This window comes from Haemorhous mexicanus, chromosome 13 (assembly GCF_027477595.1).
Source record: "Haemorhous mexicanus isolate bHaeMex1 chromosome 13, bHaeMex1.pri, whole genome shotgun sequence".
NCBI classification, from domain to species: domain Eukaryota; kingdom Metazoa; phylum Chordata; class Aves; order Passeriformes; family Fringillidae; genus Haemorhous; species Haemorhous mexicanus.
In genome coordinates, this window is record NC_082353.1 from 21,799,090 (window position 1) to 21,818,166 (window position 19,077).

At 59.5% G+C, this 19,077-nt stretch overlaps 1 protein-coding gene across 1 annotated transcript in view; it reads left to right on the top strand.

Moving 5' to 3' along the window:
- Positions 1 to 19,077, top strand: part of ADAMTS7 (ADAM metallopeptidase with thrombospondin type 1 motif 7) — a 41,876-nt gene that overhangs the window by 903 nt on the left and 21,896 nt on the right. Inside the window, exons 2-18 of the mRNA XM_059857820.1 lie at positions 90 to 433; positions 1,247 to 1,418; positions 3,676 to 3,872; positions 4,540 to 4,623; positions 5,186 to 5,310; positions 6,330 to 6,479; positions 7,073 to 7,216; positions 10,510 to 10,654; positions 11,205 to 11,297; positions 11,852 to 11,997; positions 13,356 to 13,525; positions 13,722 to 13,855; positions 14,274 to 14,394; positions 14,686 to 14,930; positions 16,116 to 16,257; positions 17,620 to 17,746; positions 18,253 to 18,466. Coding sequence (XP_059713803.1) covers positions 90 to 433; positions 1,247 to 1,418; positions 3,676 to 3,872; positions 4,540 to 4,623; positions 5,186 to 5,310; positions 6,330 to 6,479; positions 7,073 to 7,216; positions 10,510 to 10,654; positions 11,205 to 11,297; positions 11,852 to 11,997; positions 13,356 to 13,525; positions 13,722 to 13,855; positions 14,274 to 14,394; positions 14,686 to 14,930; positions 16,116 to 16,257; positions 17,620 to 17,746; positions 18,253 to 18,466 — 2,753 coding nt within the window. The remainder of the gene's footprint in view (positions 1 to 89; positions 434 to 1,246; positions 1,419 to 3,675; positions 3,873 to 4,539; positions 4,624 to 5,185; positions 5,311 to 6,329; positions 6,480 to 7,072; positions 7,217 to 10,509; positions 10,655 to 11,204; positions 11,298 to 11,851; positions 11,998 to 13,355; positions 13,526 to 13,721; positions 13,856 to 14,273; positions 14,395 to 14,685; positions 14,931 to 16,115; positions 16,258 to 17,619; positions 17,747 to 18,252; positions 18,467 to 19,077) is intronic.

Genomic DNA, 19,077 nt, shown 5'->3' on the forward strand with positions numbered 1-19,077 from the left:
GCCTCCGCAGGGGGAGTCCAGCGCGGGGAAGGGGTGGGAGAGGAAAGGTGAAGAACCCTGCAGGTAAGCACTGCACCCCCTCTCCCCAGAGCCGCGCTCCGGCAGCGACATCGTCCATCCCATCAAGGTCGACGAGAGCGGAGCCTTCCTGTCCTACGACTTGTCCCACCGGGCCCTTCACCGGAGGTCTCCTGCCTCCAGGAGCAAGCTCCCCGCCTTCTACGAGCTGCAGTACCGAGGGCAACCCCTGAAATTCAACCTGAGCCTCAACAGGCACCTCCTGGCCCCGGGCTTTGTCAGCGAGAGGCGTTTCGGGGGCATCGCCGGCGCCAAGATCCAGCCCCGCTCCTACAACCCGTGCCATATGATCGGGGAGGTGCGGGGCCGGGCGCGGCAGGCGGGGCTGGCTGCCCTCAGCACCTGCGATGGCCTGGTGAGTACAGCCAGGCTCCACACCGAGGGAATGGCAGGAGCTGGGTGGAACCCTTTTTTCTGCCAAAAGTGACCCCAAAATTCCCAGCAGCAGCAGAGTCAGCATCTCCTCACGCAGGTCTGGTGCAGCCATGGATGAGCTGACTGTAAATTTCCCGTGTATTTCTGTGGTTTGGGAACTATCCGGGGCTGGGTTTACTTGTTGGTGTCCAGATTCCCAAAAAGAGCAATTCTCTGCCTTGTGCTGCAGTGGGATTGTGAGGAGCACACCTGGGAACGGGGGGCTGGGAGCTGCAGGTGTGGTAGCACAGCTCCTGGGCAGTGAAGCTGCTTGCTGTTTCCTCAGCTCCACTGTTGGTATTCCCTGAGGCAGCAGTGACCTGGAGGAGTTTGGGGAAAGGGCTTAGAACCTGCTGTGGGTTTGCAGAAATGTCCCATGTACCTGGTGGGGCAGTGCTCACGCTCGTGTCCCTCACTTTGGAGGGAGCACAACTCCATCGGATCCTCCACGGCTCCCCACTGCCAGAGGGCAGGAGTAAATGGGACACTGGGGAGAATCCTTCCCTGGGAGGGTGGGCAGGGGCTGGGCTGGAATTCCCAGAGCAGCTGGGGCTGCCCCTGGATCCCTGGCAGTGCCCAAGGCCAGGCTGGACAGGGCTGGGAGCAGCCTGGGACAGTGGGAGGTGTCCCTGCACATGGCAGGGGTGGGCTTTGAGGTCCCTTCCCACCTCAGCCATTCCGGGATCACTGCCAGTGCCAGGTTCCACCCGGGCTGCAGGTGGCCTCACGGTGGCACTTTGTGTCTCCCTGGCAGAAAGGTGTGTTTCAGCTCATGAACGAGGACTATTTCATCGAGCCCGTGTCCAGCAGCCCCCGGGAGGAGGGAGCAGCACAGCCCCACAGGATCTACAAGCGCCAGGTGCCCAAGGCCAGGGCTGAGCAGGGCAGGAGCCCCCCGGCCCCGCGGGAGTCCTGTGGTGTGCCAGGTACTGTCCCTTCCTCCGTGTCACCAGGGACCCAGTGGGTGCTGGACCTCAGGCCTCTGGGCTCAGCTCAGCTCCCAGCCCTGCTGCAGGCCGGGGGTGATGTGGAGGCAGAGCTTTTGCTTTCATTTCCACCAAAACTTTGGTTTTGACCTGCCAGGGCGTTGGACTTTGGGAGTGGAACTCGGCGGCTGCCCCAGGAGTTCCCACTGTGGGCAGAGGGCATGTGGGTCCTTCCCTGTGCACAGCAGATGGGTTGGATCAACTCCCAAATCCAGCGCTCCAAGTGCTGAGGAATTCAGTGCATTCCCAGAAGCTCTCGGGCACTTTGCTCCCTGATGAAGCTGCAGTGCATTACGTGCTGCACATTTGCTGGAGCTCTCTGCTTCCACAAACTGGGGTTTGCCTCTGTAACAGGGTTATCTTCAGGCATTCTTCTGATAATCTAAATTAATTACTTAATCTGTGCTAATGATCTTAATGGCTTCTTTTAGGCCTTGAAGCCTGTTCTTGACTCAAGTCCATTCTGGACTTTGAAGTGTATTCTTGATCATTAATTTCTCTGGGTGTACCTTGGCCTGTGTGTAACTCATGTGGATCTGCTCTGTAATCAGGACCAGTGGGGTGGACGTGCTGAGCATGCCCTGGAGGGGAATCCCAAGGGAGTCACAAAGTCTGTAGGATTTTAGTGACTGCCATCCTCTTGCTGAGCTCTGCCATGTTGCTCTTTGCTTTGCCCACGACAGGCAGGTGCTGCTGGTGTTGTTTAACTCCAGTTGGTGCTGGGTGGTGTTGGACAGGATCATCCCAAGGGGAAATGCCCAGGGATGGATGTCAGTGCCCAGGGCTGCCCGTGTGCTCACTGGGTGGTGTTGGACAGGGATCATCCCGAGGGGAAATGCTCATGGATGGATGTCAGTGCCCAGAGCTGCCCGTGTGCTCACTGGGTGGTGTTGGACAGGATCATCCCAAGGGGAAATGCCCAGGGATGGATGTCAGTGCCCAGGGCTGCCCGTGTGCTCACTGGGTGGTGTTGGACAGGATCATCCCAAGGGGAAATGCCCAGGAATGGATGTCAGTGCCCAGAGCTGCCCGTGTGCTCACTGGGTGGTGTTGGACAGGATCATCCCAAGGGGAAATGCCCATGGATGGATGTCAGTGCCCAGGGCTGCCCGTGTGCTCACTGGGTGGTGTTGGACAGGGATCATCCCGAGGGGAAATGCCCCCTGGGCACCCCCAGCCCTGCAGCAGCCTCAGTCCTGGCTGGGAGCTCAGCACTAGGGACACAGTGGGAACCAGCTCCGAGGAAGCTGCTGCCATTAAGCTGTCACAGTGGTGTTAGCAGTTCACCAGGAGGTGCAGATAGCTGGGATTTCTCAGGCTGGGGATGAAACGCCCTTTCACGGCACGCTGCTGCTCAGTGCAGCCCAGGAAGTGTAGGAGTCCATTGTTAGGGGAGCCATGAAAGCGATTCCCACTGTGTGGGATGAGGTTTGTAAAGCCTTCGCCCAGCTCGGGCTGACCCTGACCTTGCTCTTGGAGCCGTGTCACAGGAAAAGTCCCCTCTGCAGAATTCCCAGTGGCTGGTGTGCGTGAGGAGCTGAGCTCTCCCCGCCTCCGGACTCCCAGCCAGCATTCCCTTGGGAAGGAGCAGAGCTGCTCTCCTCTCCCTGTGCCTGGGGCAATCTCTGTGCTGGCCTGCAGCTTCCAGCCTGCCCAGGGCTCTGCTGCTGGCTCCAGTCACCAGTGCTGCTTTGGGGGCACAGAGTTCATGGTGATGGGAACTGTCCCTTCCTGAAAAACTGAGATTTGGGATCACCCCAAATGTGGAGCCACCGGGGTTTTTTCTCAGGTTGTTTCTCAAGCATCTCTGCAGTGTTGTCTACAAGTTCCTGTGTCAGTACAAATGCTAAGATTCTGCTTTGGGAGCTCCCTGCTCCTTGTGGAATATTGCAGACCTTGTTCTGGTCAAAGAAATTCCTTCAAATGCTCTGTTTTGTTGTTTTGGTTTTTTGTTTTTGTTTGTTTGTTTTTGTTTTTTTTCTTTTTTGGGTTCTTTTTGTCCTGCTTATGTGCAGCAGGCTGATCTCAGAGTCCTTTGGAACAGAGCACAGCAAAATGCACATGAGTTATTGAGTTATGGCTCTAAGTGCAGAGCCTTCTCCACATCAAAGGTGATTCCTTTGAATTAAAAAAGAAGATATTAAAGTTGCAGGCACTTGATCAAGGAAAAAAATATTTTTCCCCTTAAATCCCTCAGAGTCTCAGGAAAGCCTGGAGTGGTCTGAGCGGCGCAGGGAGAGGTGGGAGCAGAAGCAGCACAGGAGGAGAAGGATCAAGCAGCGCTCCATCAGCAGGGAGAAGTGGGTGGAGACGCTGGTGGTGGCAGACCCCAAGATGGTGGAGTTCCATGGCAGTGCCAACATCGAGAAGTACGTGCTGACCGTCATGAACATGGTGAGTGCTGGCCCTGCAGGGCTGGGCCACGGCAGCACGGAGCCCTGGAGGCACCCAGAGCCCATCCAGGTCCCCCCTGGCACGGGCAGGGGGCCGTGGGACCGTGGGCACGGGGGACGTGGCCTCCAAGGGAGGTGCTGGGCAGGACAGCCAGGCTGTGGTGGTCTCTGCTGGCAGTCTGGGGGGCTGTGCTGGGGCCTTGACACAAGCAGAGAAGGAGGTGGCTCAGTCTGTCCCTCTGCTGCTGCCAGGGTGGCACCTCTTGGCATTCCAGAGAAAAGCTTTGGTTGATGCCAGGAAGAGGTGGGATGGGGCAGAGGAACTCAGGTAACATCCCTGGATTTCTGGGGGTGCTGGAGGCACGCAGGATGCTCCAAACTCCTTTGGGATGTTAAACACACCCAAGAGGAGTGAGAGCAGAGGGGTCCCCGGGCGTTTCTGGCTGAGTTCCAGTGTCTGCACAGATCCCATGGAGTGTAAATGGATTTCATGGCAGGCCTGACTCCAGCCCCGTGTCTGCTCTTGCCTCCCATGCGGGGAATTCCTGAGATGTTCTCAGCAGCCTGCAGCAGCTTCCCCTGCAGGAGCTGCCGCAGCTGGAGGAGGCAGGGGCAGTGTGCTGGCTGCTCTGTGTCCCCAGCCATGTGCCCGTGGTGTCCCACTGCAGGTGGCAGGGCTGTTCCACCACGCCAGCATCGGGAACCCCATCAACATCGCCATAGTGCGGCTGATCCTGCTGGAGCACGAGGAGGTGAGGCCCAGACTGGGGCTGGGCTGGGCTGGGCTGGGCTGGGCTGGGCTGGGCTGGCCCCCTGGCCCACCCCAGCGTGTGGGAGAGATCCAGGTGCCCACCTTTGCCTGCTCCCCTTGGCCAGTGGAGCCAGGGACGGTGTGGGCAGAGGAGCTGCAGAGCCTGGTTTTGGGGTGGTTTGTGCTAACTCAGTGTCACTGTGCTGGCAGAGGGCTCTGGGTCACTGGTGGTCGTGTCCAAGCGGCCGTGGTGGCTCTGGGGGGCCTGAGGCCACTCAGGGTCTCCACAGCCACGTCCTGCTCTGTCAGCCAGCACACGGGGTTTTCCTGCAGTGGTTCTTAACCCCTGTTACTGGATGATTTAATGTTTGGGTTGAATCACAGATGAAAGGAAGGCAGGAAAAGGGCTGTTTTCCCACCCAGCCTACAAGCTATAAACATGGAGCAATTCCATCTGGATGGCAGTCACTCCCAATCCCACTCTGATGTGCCTGGGCTCAGACCTCTCCCCTCCCCATTCCAAAATCCAAACAGCTCCAGCAGATCTCCCTTTATGTTGGCAGGAGGACCTGAAGATCTCCCACCATGCAGACAACACCTTGAAAAGCTTCTGCAAGTGGCAGAAGAGCATCAACGTGAAGGGAGACTCCCACCCCCTGCACCACGACGTCGCCGTGCTGCTCACCAGGTGTGGAGCCCACACACAGGGCTGGGGCTGGGGCTGGGGCAGCCAAAAACTCACCTGGCTGCAGGTGGGACAGCCAGGGGAGCATCTCCTGGCAGCTCTTGAATTCTGACTCTCCCTGCCTGGGCACCTGCAGGGAAGAGCTGTGATGTGAAATGTGGGGACATTTCCTGCTGGCTGGAGCTGCTGTGGAAGGTGGCCCTGCCCGTGGCAGGGGGTTGGATTTAGATGACCTTTAGGATCCCTTCCAACCCAAAGCATTCCATGAGTGTGTGGTTCCATGGACTGGTCTCAGATCTCAGGTTTAAACCTGGACACTGCTCCCAGCTGAGGTTCCCAAGCCAGGTTTTCACCGTGGCCCTGTTGCCAAGCCCCAGAAGGGCTGGATCCAGGAGCTGTTCACAGAATTAACTCTCCTTTTTCCCTCAGAGGCTGGGCTTGGCAGAGGAGCCTCTGGGAAGCTCCTGACCTCCCACGGAGCTGGCAGGAATTCCTGCCTCTGGCCAAGTTTGTGTACCTTGCAGTCAAAGCCTGGTTTGAGGCTTTCAGGCTGCCGTGAGCTGGCTGTTGTGGTGGTTTGGGTGATGATTCACAACCCACAGCAGCTTTATCTTCCCTGGGAGGTTGCTTTGTAGCAGAAATGAGGCACTTCAGGCCTTGTGCTTCAGTGGAGCTTCTTCCTGGGTGGCTGGAGCTGCCCTGGAAAACCACAGCACCTCTGGGATGTGCTTTCCCAAAACATTGTTTGATTATCCCCAGCATCAGCTTTATTTATACAAGGGAATAAATGCAGCCAGGCTGGCCAGCAGCTCCCATTAATCAGGCTTAATGGTGAGCTGGGGATACTGGGAGGGGAAAGGGGAAAGGAAAGGTCACAAATGTTTCCCCTGTGGAAGGATGTTGGATGTCCTGCTCTCACTCCTGTTTGGCCGCTGTCCGTGTGCCGGGTCCTGCCGCCTTCCAACGCCCTCTCTGCTCTGTGTCTGTCTGTCTGTCCGTGTGTGCTCGTCCCCTCGGCCAAGGAAGGACATCTGTGCTGCCATGAACAGGCCCTGTGAGACCTTGGGGCTGTCCCACGTGGCCGGGATGTGCCAGCCCCACCGGAGCTGCAACATCAACGAGGACACGGGGCTGCCGCTCGCCTTCACCGTGGCCCACGAGCTGGGACACAGGTACCACCCTCCTCCTCCTCCCCCTCCTGTCCTCTGCGTGCACCCTGGGGCTGGAGAAGGCACGGGGGGAAGTCGGGAGATGGTTCCCAGGTGGTTCCTCACGGGTGCAAACGCTCCCTTCCTCCCTGAGGGTTTCATTCCAGAGTTAAGTTTTGGGTTGTCCCAGGTTTAATGAGAACCACACAATCCAAGGCAGCCTGGAGATATTGCACCTGTGTATTGTCCTGGGGTGGTGTGGGAAGGTTTTGGAGCAGGGCTTGTCCATTGAGAGGTTTTAAAGTAGGATCTGTCTATAATATCAGCGACAGAATTTTGCTTGCCCCAGTTTCAGTTAAACTTTGACAAGACTTGAACATTGCAGTTCCCAATAGACATCTGCATGTGGGAAAACACCCCCCAGCGAGACCTTGTTGAATATTGCTGAGTTTTCGGTGGGGAAGCTGCAGTGAGAGCAGGGGACAAAGCTCAGGGCTGTCAGTAGCACATCCCCAGGGCAGTCCCTGCTCCTGTGCGGGAGCGGGGCTGGGAGCGGTGGCGGGGGTGGCTGTGGTGCTCGTGGCTCACCTCCCCTCCGTGGGCTGTGTCTTACACAGTTTTGGGATTCAGCATGATGGAAGCAGCAATGACTGTGAGCCAGTTGGGAAAAGACCTTTCATCATGTCTCCACAGCTCCTGTATGACACGTCCCCACTCACCTGGTCCCGCTGCAGCCGCGAGTACATCACACGCTTCCTCGAGTGAGTGCTTCCTCCTCTTCCTCCTCACTGACGGGGCTGGGGGGTCGGGGCCCAGGCCTGGGGGGTGCTCTTATCTCTGAGATATCTCTCTAAGAGAGTTGGGGGTCTTTGCCCAGAGCAGCTGTGGCTGCCCCATCCCTGGGAGGGTCCAAGGCCCGGGGCTTGGAGCAGCCTGGGGTAGTGGGAGGTGTCCCTGCCCGTGGCAGGGGTGGGATGAGATGGGCTTTGGGTGGGTCCCTTCCCACCAAACCATCCCACAATTCCATGGATCCTCCCCGTGCTGCCTCACTCTGTGCTGTGAAGGGGGGGCAGGAGCTTTTGGGGACGCACAGGGGCTGTGGTTGCACAGCTAAAACCAGAGTGTTTTCCCTCAGTGCTCCCTGCAGGTCCTGCAGAATCTCTCTGATTCTCTCTGCCTGTCATGGGCAAACCAGATCCAGCCAAATTCTTCCCTGCCTCAGTTTATTTTTAGCGCCTGTGGCTGATTTTTCAGCCTGTTGTTAGGAAGTTCCAAGGAAGCCAGCCCAGAGTTTGGTTTGTCAGCCAGTGGCTTGCACTGGAGGGACATTTCCCCCCTTGCTGCAGGAAGGTTTGAAAGCAGTGAGGAGCAGCGAGGGGAGAGCTGGGCCAGGGGAGGCTGCTGGGGCCAGGCTCCGCTCCCAAATCCCAGCCTGGGCCATGTGGACTGGCCCCGTGCAGGGGAATTGCTGCTGATTTATGGCTTTCTGAGGAGTGGAGCTCTCCCGCATCCGCATCCGCAGCGCCCTCGGCCCTCTGCTTTTAACCTTCACTTGGGCAGGAAGAATTTCCTGCCTGTGCTGACCCCGGGCTGCTGCGAGCTGCCATGGGGAGACGGAGCAGCTGGAAGCTCCTCTGCTGGGGTTTGGGTCTCTCTGCTCCCCCAGAAGGAGCAGCTCTTCCTCGGGAGCTGCCTGTCACCAGCTGTGACACCCCGGGCCGGGGCACAGACAGGAGTGTTGTAACGGGATGCTGGCAGGAGAACGGGAGGGAGGGAGCCAGGAAACCCGACCCTGCTGACCTGGGGTTGCTGGGTGTGCTTGGAACAGACCTCATGTTCGGGAAAACCACACTCTTGCATGCTGGTTATTATTATTTTACACAAGACCATTGTTATTTCACAAGCACTGCTGAATGTCGGAGCATCTGAAAGTGATTCCTGGCAGCAGCAGGGCCCCAGCACTGCAGTCAGTGCTGCTGCAGCTGGGGCTTCACTCAGGGTCTGCCTGGACATGAGGGGGCACTGGGAGAGGTCCTGTCCCTGCCGTGGCAGCCTGTCCCCAGGGAAGGTGTCCCCTCGCTCAGGCCAGTGTAGGGTGCTGGCACAGGGTGGCTGCTGGTGCTCCGGTGCTGGAGGGACCCTTCAGTCTTTGCTCTACATCAGACAACCAGATTTTCAGCCTCTTTCCACAGTGCTGGGGCTCTTCTTCCATCCTCCTCCTCTTGCCAGGGCCTGGGGCCTGCTGTCCTTGCCCTGTCTGTGCCACCCTCTGCCAGCCCCACCAGCCCCGTGGCTCTGCAGCTGATTCTTCCCAAGCTCCAAGCTTTGCCTTTGTTTTTGTTGAATTCTGTCCTGGCTTCTTTGGACCCTTCCTCCAGTTCTCTGGGAGCTTTTGGAATTTTAATCCTGCTCTCAAATGTATCTGCAGATCCTCTCAGGCTGCTCACAGATGGGGATTTAATCATTGTTCCATCCACTCCATCCTCCAGCTCGTTAAGGAACGGGCTGGAACAGGCAGAGCAGTGCAGGCCCCTGCATCTTTCCCTGTGGACTGGGATTTACTGCAGATCCCTGGAAGCCAGAGGGAAACTCAGGCCAATTTTTCCCTGCTTGGAGATGTGTTGGCCAACTGAACAGACCAGGAGAATGATTGTAAAATATCTAACAAAGCAATAGATTCTGGAAAAGCTGGGAAGCTGAGGCAGATCCCCATCACCCCCAGACTGGACAGAGGCCCCTCTGTGAGCTGGGGCAGGGCAGGGAGTGCCCCGAGCTGCTCAGAGGAGCAGGAGGCTGGGGACAGTGTAGGGGGGACCTGTGGGGCCCAAACAGGCAGAGGGTGAAGAGTCCAGAGCAGCACGAGTGTCACACCTGGGGCTCCTCCAGGATGAAGTGCTTGAGCCTGGACTTTTTCCAGTAAGGACACCTTCTGTTTCTAGAGAAAACACTCCAAGTGTACAGAATGGGATGGGCTTTAAGGCTCCTTCCAACCAAACCATTCCAGGGTTCTGGGATTCTGTGGAAATACGTGAGGAGGTGCCCTGCAGTGTGTGCCTGACACAGGCTGCAGCAGGACCCTGTGTCCAGCTGCCCAATCCATGCCCATCCATCCCAGCTCAGCCCCACATCACCCACAGGGGTGGGATCCTGCCCTTCCCACTGGGCTGGGAGCTCCTGCTGTGGGGAGTTTGGAAATGGAGGTTTTTGAGCCCCCGGGCTGCTGAAAGCAACCCCTTTCCTGGTTCTTCCCACACTGAAATAGAAGTGTATTTCAGTGAGGACATGCATGGGAATTTAGGGGCTGTCTCCAGCCAAGGGAGCTGTTTGCACGTGTCCGGTGTGGAACTCGGTGGGTGGGATGGGAAGGGGAGGAGAGGGTGCTGGTTCTGCTGGGCATCACCCCGTGGCACTGCCGGCACCCCAAAGCAGCAGCTCTCCTGCTTCCAGCCCTGTTTCCCTGCTGCTGCTTTGGCTTGAAAAGGAATCTCGCTGCACGTGAATTCCCAGCCCTTCCCCATCCCAGCAAACCCGAGTAATCCGATCCGCCGCAGCCTTGCCAGAGGCTCGGCCTTGCTGGAAACAAGTTTGTTGAAATAACACCGCGGGCTGAGCCGGGACAACCCCGGGTGTGTTCGGGAATTGTCAGCAGCAGCGGGAGCAGGGCAGGCCCCGCTGGCACCTCTGCCCCAGCTGTCCTGTCCAGCCGGCTCTGAGCAGGGGCACGGCTGGTGCTGAGCATCTCCTTCATTCCTGTCAGCAGCGTCTGCAGGGACACTTCTGTCACTGGGACATTTATGGCTCTTGCCCCTTCTGTCTTTGTCCCATCACCTTCCCCATGTCCTGCCACCCCGGGGGGACATGGGGGGATCACTCTGGGGGGCTCCCACCCCAGTGAGGTGCCCATCCACACTGGAGCAGCCCCAGGGACTGCAGAGCCAGGGCTGTGTCCCTGGGAAATGCTGGTTGCTCATCCCGGGACATTGACCAGCGGCTGTTCCTGTCACCTGCCGGAGGTGTGGGACACTGGGTGACACTGCTGTGACCTCTCTTGCAGCCGGGGCTGGGGGCTGTGCCTGGATGACCCCCCGGCCCGGGAGCTGCTGGACTTTCCCCTGGTGCCCCCGGGTGTCCTGTACGACGTGGGCCACCAGTGCCGGCTGCAGTACGGCCCCTACTCCACCTTCTGTGATGACATGGACGTAAGGGGCACTGGTGGGACAGGGGGGCTCAGGGGGGCTTGGCTGGGGCTGTGCCCACCCTGCCCGAGGGAGGGATCTGGGCCCCAGGGGAGGGATGGATCTGTGCCCCAGGGATGGATCTGGTCTGTGCCTGAGGGATAGATCTGTGCTCAAGGGAGGGCTCTGTGCCCCAGGGATGGATCTGATCTGTGCCTGAGGGATAGATCTGTGCCCAAGGGAGGGCTCTGTGCCCCAGGGATGGATCTGTGCCCAAGGGAGGGCTCTGTGCCCCAGGGAGGGCTCTGTGCCTGAGGGATGGATCTGTGCCTAAGGGATAGGTCTGTGCCCAAGGAAGTGCTCTGTGCCTGAGGGATGGATCTGTGCCCACGGGAGGGCTCTGTGCCCCAGGGATGGATCTGGTCTGTGCCCCAGGGAGGGCTCTGTGCCCCAGGGAGGGCTCTGTGCCCAAGGGAGGGCTCTGTGCCCACGGGAGGGCTCTGTGCCCCAGGGATGGATCTGTGCCCACGGGAGGGCTCTGTGCCAGGCAGAACCTGTCCCTCTCTCCCCACAGAGTGTCTGCAGCACGCTGTGGTGCACGGTGGGGAACACGTGTCACTCCAAGCTGGATGCAGCTGTGGATGGCACAGCCTGTGGGGAGAGCAAGGTAATGGGGGCGGGGAGTGGGGGGACACCCCTCCATGGCCTCAGGGAGCCCTGCTCCTGCACACACAGGGGCTCTGCAGGGTCAGTGCAGGGCTGGGCTCATCCCACTGCCCCTGCTCTGCCCAAACACCCCCTGCCCCCAGCAGGGACTGCCCTCAGGGAAGGTGACTCGCTTGGGGTCACTTGAATCACCTGGGAAGGTGAAACCCACAGTTCATGACCATGGCAGGAGAGCACAAGGCTCATTCTGCTGCCATGGTGGATGCTCCTCCCTGGGGTCTTTCCCACTGCTGGGGAGCCCCTCTGGGCTGACCCTGGGCTGTGAATCCCCTTGCTGAGGGATCTCCATGGAGCTTTGGGTTTGTTGCCTCCTTCAAATCCTCAAACAGCCCAACACCTCTGGGTTTCCCATGGCTTGAGGAGCTCCAGGCTCTGGCAGAGCCTACTGACCCCAAGCACCCCGTGCAAGCAAAGCAGGGATTTCCACGGGCCAGTCTGAGTGCTGGCCCTCAGTGCTGCCCACCCTTAACCCCTCGTTCCCCTCCTGTCCTGCAGTGGTGCTTCAACGGCGAGTGTGTTCCCGTGGGCTTCCGGCCCGAGCCCATCGACGGCGGCTGGAGCTCCTGGAGCGCCTGGGCCTCCTGCTCCCGCAGCTGTGGAGCGGGAGTGCAGAGTGCTGAGAGGCACTGCAGCCACCCCACGTAAGCCAGCCCTGAGCCTGGCCTGCCCAGGGCACCAGGACACCAGTCAGGAGTCCCAGAATGCTGGGGTGGTTCGGGCTGGGAGGGACTGGTTCCATCCCCTGCCCTGCAGTGCTGCAGTGTGACTCAAACAAAGGGCAGAGGCTCCACCTCAGAGATGTAAAACATATCCAGTGTCCTTTAGTGACAGAACAGCAAACCAGGCATTCTTGGAGCCTGATTCAGAGTTGTTTTGAAAAATCCTGCTGCAGTTTATCACCCTGCTGCATTCCATCAGCCAGTGCTGGCTGGAAGTGTCCGGGCACTGCTGGAGGAGCTGCCATCTCCATCCTGGGGTTTCTGCTGACCCATCTGCTCCCCAGATGTCCCCTTGGTCACCAAATCCCTATTGCACTGGATTCAGCCAAAACCCCTGGCTTGCCCTGGTGTCAGAGCAGCCTGGGATGGGGAGGAAAAGGGCTTTGTAGTGATGTTCCAGGGCAGTTGCTTTTGCATGGCATGGGGAGCTCTGACAGCCCCAGGAGTGAGCTCCTGACCCTTCCAGAGGTGTTCTGCCCGTGCTCTTCCTCGGGTGAGTTTGGTACATGCTGCTGGGCTCTTGAGGGAAGTGCTCTGTCATCTCGGTCCTGGATCAGGACCTGGATTTGTGTTTGACATAAACGCTGTGGCAGAGGTGCTGTGCTGGTTTGTGGAGTGTTCCAAACACAGCTGTGGACAGGCAGGAGAGCAAACACCGGGAATTTCCCGGGCAGTTGTTTGCTTTGGCCACTGGAGGTAAATCTTCAGCTTTGCCCTTGGGATGAAGTGAGAAAATGTGTGCTGGGCATCCCCCCCTCCCACAGCCATTCCTCAGGGCAGAGCATGTAAACACAGCCCTAAAATAATCATTAGCTTCATTCTCTTCAGCAGAGTGCGCCCAGGAGAAGGAATTCTCCTGAGGTCACCGGGCCATGGGCCATGGGCCGTGGTGTGACCGAAGGACAAGGCAGCGTGGCGGGAGATGGTGGCCGTGTTGTGAGGGTCTGCTGGCACCTGAGAAAAGCACTGCTGTGCTTCTCGAGTCTCTCTTGCTTTAAAAAGCCCACTGTCAGCTTTGCCATTCCCTGGGGCAGTAGAGGAGCAGAGTCAGGAGGACTCCCTGGGTGGGTTGGAGAGCAGCTCCTCCAGAGCAGCTGCAGGAAGGGCACCAGGCTGGACGGGGCTTGGAGCCGCCTGCTCTGTGGAAGGTGTCCTGCCCATGGCAGGGGGTGGAACAGGGATGGACTTTGAGGTCCCTTCTCACCCAAACCATTCCACAGCTCTGTGACTCTGAGGCCTGTGCCCTCCCAGCCCTTGTGACTGGTTTTTGCCTCCCCCAGGCCCAAGTACGGGGGCCGGTACTGCCTGGGCGAGCGCAAGCGGTTCCGGATCTGCAACGTGCGGCGCTGCCCCCCGGACAAGCCCTCCTTCCGCCAGGTCCAGTGCAGCCAGTTCAACCCCATGCTCTACAAAGGGAAGCTCTACAAGTGGACACCAGTGCCCAACAACAGTGAGTGGAGAGCAGAGACCTCCAACCTGGAGCGGCTCAGGCCTGGCCCCGGAGCGGCCAGAGCTGGCTGTTTGTGTCCCTGCCTTGCCTTGCAGCCCGTGCTGTATTTTGTATTTTACACTGCCCTGGGCTTGCAGGGTTGATTTGTGCTTTCGGAGAGACCAGTGCTGGGGCTGAGTGTGTGCCTGTTCCCCAGTGAACCCCTGCGAGCTGCACTGCCGGCCCGAGCACGAGTACTTTGCGGAGAAGCTGCGGGACGCGGTGGTGGACGGCACGCCCTGCTACGACAGCGACGCCAGCCGCGACGTCTGCATCAACGGCATCTGCAAGGTGGGCTGGCCACCCGGGGACACCCCGCCCCTGGAAAGCACCCAGGGGGCAGCACCCGCCCTTGGGCACTCAGCATGCCCTCCCTCTCGGGCTGACCTCGCTCCTTTTGCCGTTCCCCACTTGGAGAGCGCTCCTGGTTCCCGTGGGGTGAGTGGTACGGGCTGTGTCAGCCTCTGTGCTGGCCTCAAGGAGCCAGAGCACCCCCCAGGCCAGGATGGACACAGCCTGGAGCAACCTTGGAGCACCCTGGTCTCAGAGAAGGTGTCCCTACCCACGGCAGGGGGCTGGGACTGGATTGTCTTTAAGGTCCCTTCCACCCCAAGCCATCCCAGGATGCTGTGAATCCCTTGGGGACGATGCAGTTGGTGCTGGGAGGGACTGGGAGGTGCTGGTGCTGGCTGACTGGGCTCCCTTGCAGAACGTGGGCTGTGACTACGAGATCGACTCGCACGCCGTGGAGGATCGCTGCGGGGTGTGCCACGGGGACGGCTCCACCTGCCACACCGTCCACAAGACCTTCGAGGACAGCGAGGGGCTGGGTGAGGGCACCTCCTGCTGTCCCCAGAGCACCCCCGTGTCTGGTCCAGCACAGCTGGGCTGCTGCTGCTCCTTTGGAAGGGGAGTTTAATTCCAACTTGTTGATTTTTTGGGGATAAGACAGCAGGGAACTCAGGTGGGCTCAGGGTAGGGCTTGGTGCCCACTGGTGCCTTGCAGAGGTGCACGGATTGACACAGTGCTGGCACCCAGGGGACACAGCACCCACCCAAGGACAAGAATCATCTCAGACACCTCTGACTCCCCCAAGACCAACGCTTGGTTCCATTCCCAGGTTACGTGGACATTGGGATTATCCCCGTGGGAGCCCGGGAGATCCGGATTGAAGAGGTGGCAGAAGCTGGGAATTTCCTGGCACTGAGGAGCGAGGACCCCGAGAAGTATTTCCTGAATGGAGGCTGGACCATCCAGTGGAACGGGGACTACAGGGTGGCAGGGACCACCTTCACCTACAAGAGGACAGGCAACTGGGAGAACCTCACCTCTCCGGGGCCCACCGTGGAGCCCGTGTGGATCCAGGTAGGATGGATCCTGCCCTCCTCGTGGGGCTGAGCTGCCGTGGCCCCTCACAGCCCTCCCTGCATCCAGGGGATGGGCTCTGCCCTCCTCGGGGTGTGTTTCTCTGGGAGCCAACATTGGGGCAGCCAAGCACTCGCTGCCAGCCCGGGGATGTTTCCAGCCCACACCACTTGCAGCTGAGCCTCGTCCCCTTTGCAGCATTCCACAGAATATTTGCACAGGAGCAGGAGTGTGAGGAGAAAGAGCTGTATCCTGAGGCCTTTCCTGTATCTTATCACCAGCAGGGAAAGAGCCCCTGGTGCTTCTGGCTGGGCTGGACAGTCAGGAGTGAGGGAGCTGCCAGCTCATGCAGAGCTGTGGGAGTCACTGTCCTTGAGTGACCGTGAGGCCAAGCCTTCCTCTGCAGAAACCAGAGGGAATCATCCCAAACGTGATGGCACAGCTGGCACCAGGCTGACATCCCTCGTGGTGCCAGGCGTGGTGCAGAGGTGGTGCTGGCCACGGAGCTGCATCCCAGGGACCCCCAGGATCCCTCTGCCGTGGCACAGCCCCATGCACTCCCCAGAACATCCCTGCCTTTGCACAGGCTCTCCCAGGGCTCAGCCACCCCGAGCAGCCACAATCTCCTCCTGCCTTTCCTTCAGCAGCAGCTCGGGGTGGGATCTGAGCAGGATCCTGGGCCTGCTGCTGCCAAGGGCTGTTAAAGGGAATGCTGGCATGCTCAGCACCCACAAATCACTTTCTGGGATTCATAACCTAATTAAAACCCGTGGACAACAACGTTTCGATATTCATGGAGAGGTTTTGGGAAGACGCCCTGGCTCCCACCAAAGCTCCAAGAACAACAAAGCTTTGGCAATAATGGGAGTGCTTAGGCTAAGAAAAACAGGGATGAACTCCCGGCCCTCGCCAGCGCGGGTGCTTCCAGCAGGGCTTGTGTCAACCACAGGAGCAGCAGGAGCCCCTCTGCAGTGGGAGGCAGCTTAGGAAATTCCACCCGTGGGCAGGGACGCCTTCCACAAACTGGATTGCTCCAAATCCCATCCAGCTCTGCTGGGGTGCTGGGCACAGGGTTACGTCCTTCTGGCCCTCTGGGCAGCTCCTTCACCCTGGGAAGCCCCTGGGGCAGTGCCACCCCCCACTGCCCTGCCCGACCACCCCGTGCCTGTCCCCTGTGTCCCCCAGCTGCTGTTCCAGGAGACCAACCCCGGGGTGAGGTACCAGTACACGATCCAGCGCCCGGCTGACAGTGAGAACGAGATCGAGCAGCCCGAGTTCCTGTGGCGCTTTGGCTCCTGGACCACCTGCACGGCCACCTGTGGGACAGGTGAGCACAGCCCTTGGGACACCGCTCCGAGCAGTGGAGGGTCCTCGGGGAGCCTTTGAAATTCCTGGGTCTTGGGTTTCACGAGGTCCTAGGGGAAGAAGAAAGGCACATCTGCTGAGGTCACGGCCTGTGGTGCTCAGCAGGAACCCCAGGGCTTTATCAGCACTGTGCTCCCAGCTCGGTGTCCTGTTACCCAGCACGGGATGCAGACAAAAGAGCTTTAGAGAAACCCGGGGGTGTGGAAGGGCCGGTCTCCTGCCTGGCTGGGCCTCTCCAGGGGGAGGGTATCCAGGGTTTTACGGAGAGCACTGGGGTCCCACAGTGTCCTGTGTGGACATTTGCTTCCCCCCTCCTGCCCCACTGGCTGGGTATCCCAGGGCCCCCCGGGCAGCTTTTGGGGCAGCTGGTGCAGAGGGACATTTCTGGAATTATGCTGGGGGAGGCTGGGAGCAACAAGCACTTCCTCGAGAGCAGCTGGCACTGGAAAAAGGGGGAATTCAAGGACACTTGTGCTTTCTAGGTAGCACAGAGTGCCAGGACATGGGCTTTGTTTAAAACCAGCTTTTCTTTGTATGATTCGAGGGCTTGGCTTCCAGAATGGAAGGGAAATAGAGGAGTGAATCAGGCAGGAGTCGGGTGAGGGTGAGCAGCTGGAGGAGGGCTGAGCCCCTCTTCCCGCACTGAGTGATGATGTGAGACGAGATGTGGGTTTGGGAGAGAGAGCTCACAGTCAGCCTCTGGTGAGTCCCAAGGCCCTGTAAGCTCCCGAGTGCTTGAGCCAGAGCCCAGCTCAGCAGCTTCAGCAGGGTTCTGTCAGCCTCAGCTGAGCCCGTGGTGACAGCTCTCCATGTCACAGGTCAAGTACGTGTTACAGAAACGGGGACAGAAGCCTGAGTGAGGCAGTGTGCTGAGGTCACCATAAAAGCCCCTGTGAGCAGACTGGGGACACGAGGCTTTGGGCAGCGTTTGTCCCTGAGTTAGGCTGGGGCAGGGCTGCCAAAAGAGCCGAGTGCTGCCCCTTGTCAGCCCCAGAGCTCGCCGTGCACACGGTGGCTGGGTGTGCTCCTGGCAGTGGTGCCAGGCCAGTGCAGCTCCGTGGCTGCACGGCTCCAGCTGCCATCTGCCCCAGCTGCCCCGGTGCCAGGGGCTCTGCAAGGGCGCCTCAGCCTCAGCACCAATGAACTTGCAGCTTCAAGTGCTGCTTTCATGTCCTTCCCACTGTCCTGGCTCGCCGAGCCCTCCTGTGCCCTGCGCGGTGGTCGGGTTCGGTTTCCAAAGCCGTGCTGGTGCCCGCGTGGTGCCAGTGCCCCCAGGGAGGCAGTCAGTGCCCTGGGGGTGCCCTCAGTGCCCGTCCTCCCGCAGGGGTGCAGCGGCAGGTGGTGCACTGCGTGGAGAGGCTGGCGGGCCTGGTGGAGGAGCGGTTCTGCGACGCGCTGACGCGCCCCGACGACCAGCAGCGCACCTGCAGCGAGGAGCCCTGCCCGGCCAGGTGCCACCCGCCCTGCTCCCCCCTCCCTCACCCTGGGCATTGCCTGGCCACAGGCTGAGCCTCACAGATGGTCCCATCCTGGCAGGATGCTCCTCTCTGCCTCTGTGCACATAACCCCGGCACAGCTCGGGGACTGTCCCATCCCTGACCCTCTGTCCGAGCTCCCAGACCTTGGGCTAACACATTGGGATCCTCCTTTCCCCATGGCATCATGTGATGGGCAATGGGATGGATCCTGGGGCATGGCTGCTTGCTCTGGCTGAGATCTTTCCCCTTTCCCCCTTTCCCCCTTTCCCCCTTTCCCCCTTTCCCCCTTTCCCCCTTTCCCCCTTTCCCCCTTTCCCCCTTTCCCCCTTTCCCCCTTTCCCCCTTTCCCCCTTTCCCCCTTTCCCCCTTTCCCCCTTTCCCCCTTTTCCCCTTTCCCCTTTTTTTTCCCCTTTTCCCCTTTTTTTTCCCCTTTTCCCCTTTCCCCCTTTCCCCTTTCCCATTTCCCCTTTCCCCCACAGGTGGTGGGTGGGTGAGTGGCAGCAGTGCTCAGCCACGTGTGGCCGGGCAGGGCTGATGAAGAGGACGGTGCTGTGCATCCAGAGCGTGGGGCTGGATGAGCAGAGGGCCCTGCAGCCAGCAGACTGCCAGCACCTCACCAAGCCAGATGCCACCATGCCCTGCCACCCAGAGGTCCCCTGTCCCTCCCCGTGGGCTGTGGGCAACTGGTCTGAGGTGAGAAGGGACATTGGGGACGTCCCAGTGTCTTGCAAAGGGGTGGGAGCTGGGGACAGGAGTCCCCAGACACTTCAGCCTGCCCCAGGATGATGGGTGAGCTCCTGCTCACAGAAATCCATGGCTGTGTCCCATGGGCTCCATGGATGGGAACTCCATTGCCTGGAGAGCTCTCAGGGTGGGGAAGGGGCAGTGGGCAGTTTAACTGTGCCCCAGCTCCCCTGGATGGGAATTCCATTGCCTAGGGAGCTCTCAGGGTGGGGAAGGAGTATTGGGCAGTTTATCTCTGCCCCAGCCCTGGGCTTTGCAGCTCCCTCACACACACAGGGTAAGGGCCATGCTCTGTGCTTGGCACAAGGAGGGCAGAAATGAGGTTTTCAGCTGGACATGGCTTGGAACAGCCTGGTGTAGTGGAAGGTGTCCCTGCCCAGGGCAGGGGGTGGAACTGGATGATCTTCAAGGTCCCTTCCAAGCTGAAAGATTCCATGGGTTGATTAATGGTGACACTCTGTGTAGCCTTGATTTATTTTTGTGTTTTTGTGAATCAGCTTAGCCACAGGCTGAGGGTTTCAACCAGAAAATGATAACTCCTAATTTAAACAGCCGTTCCA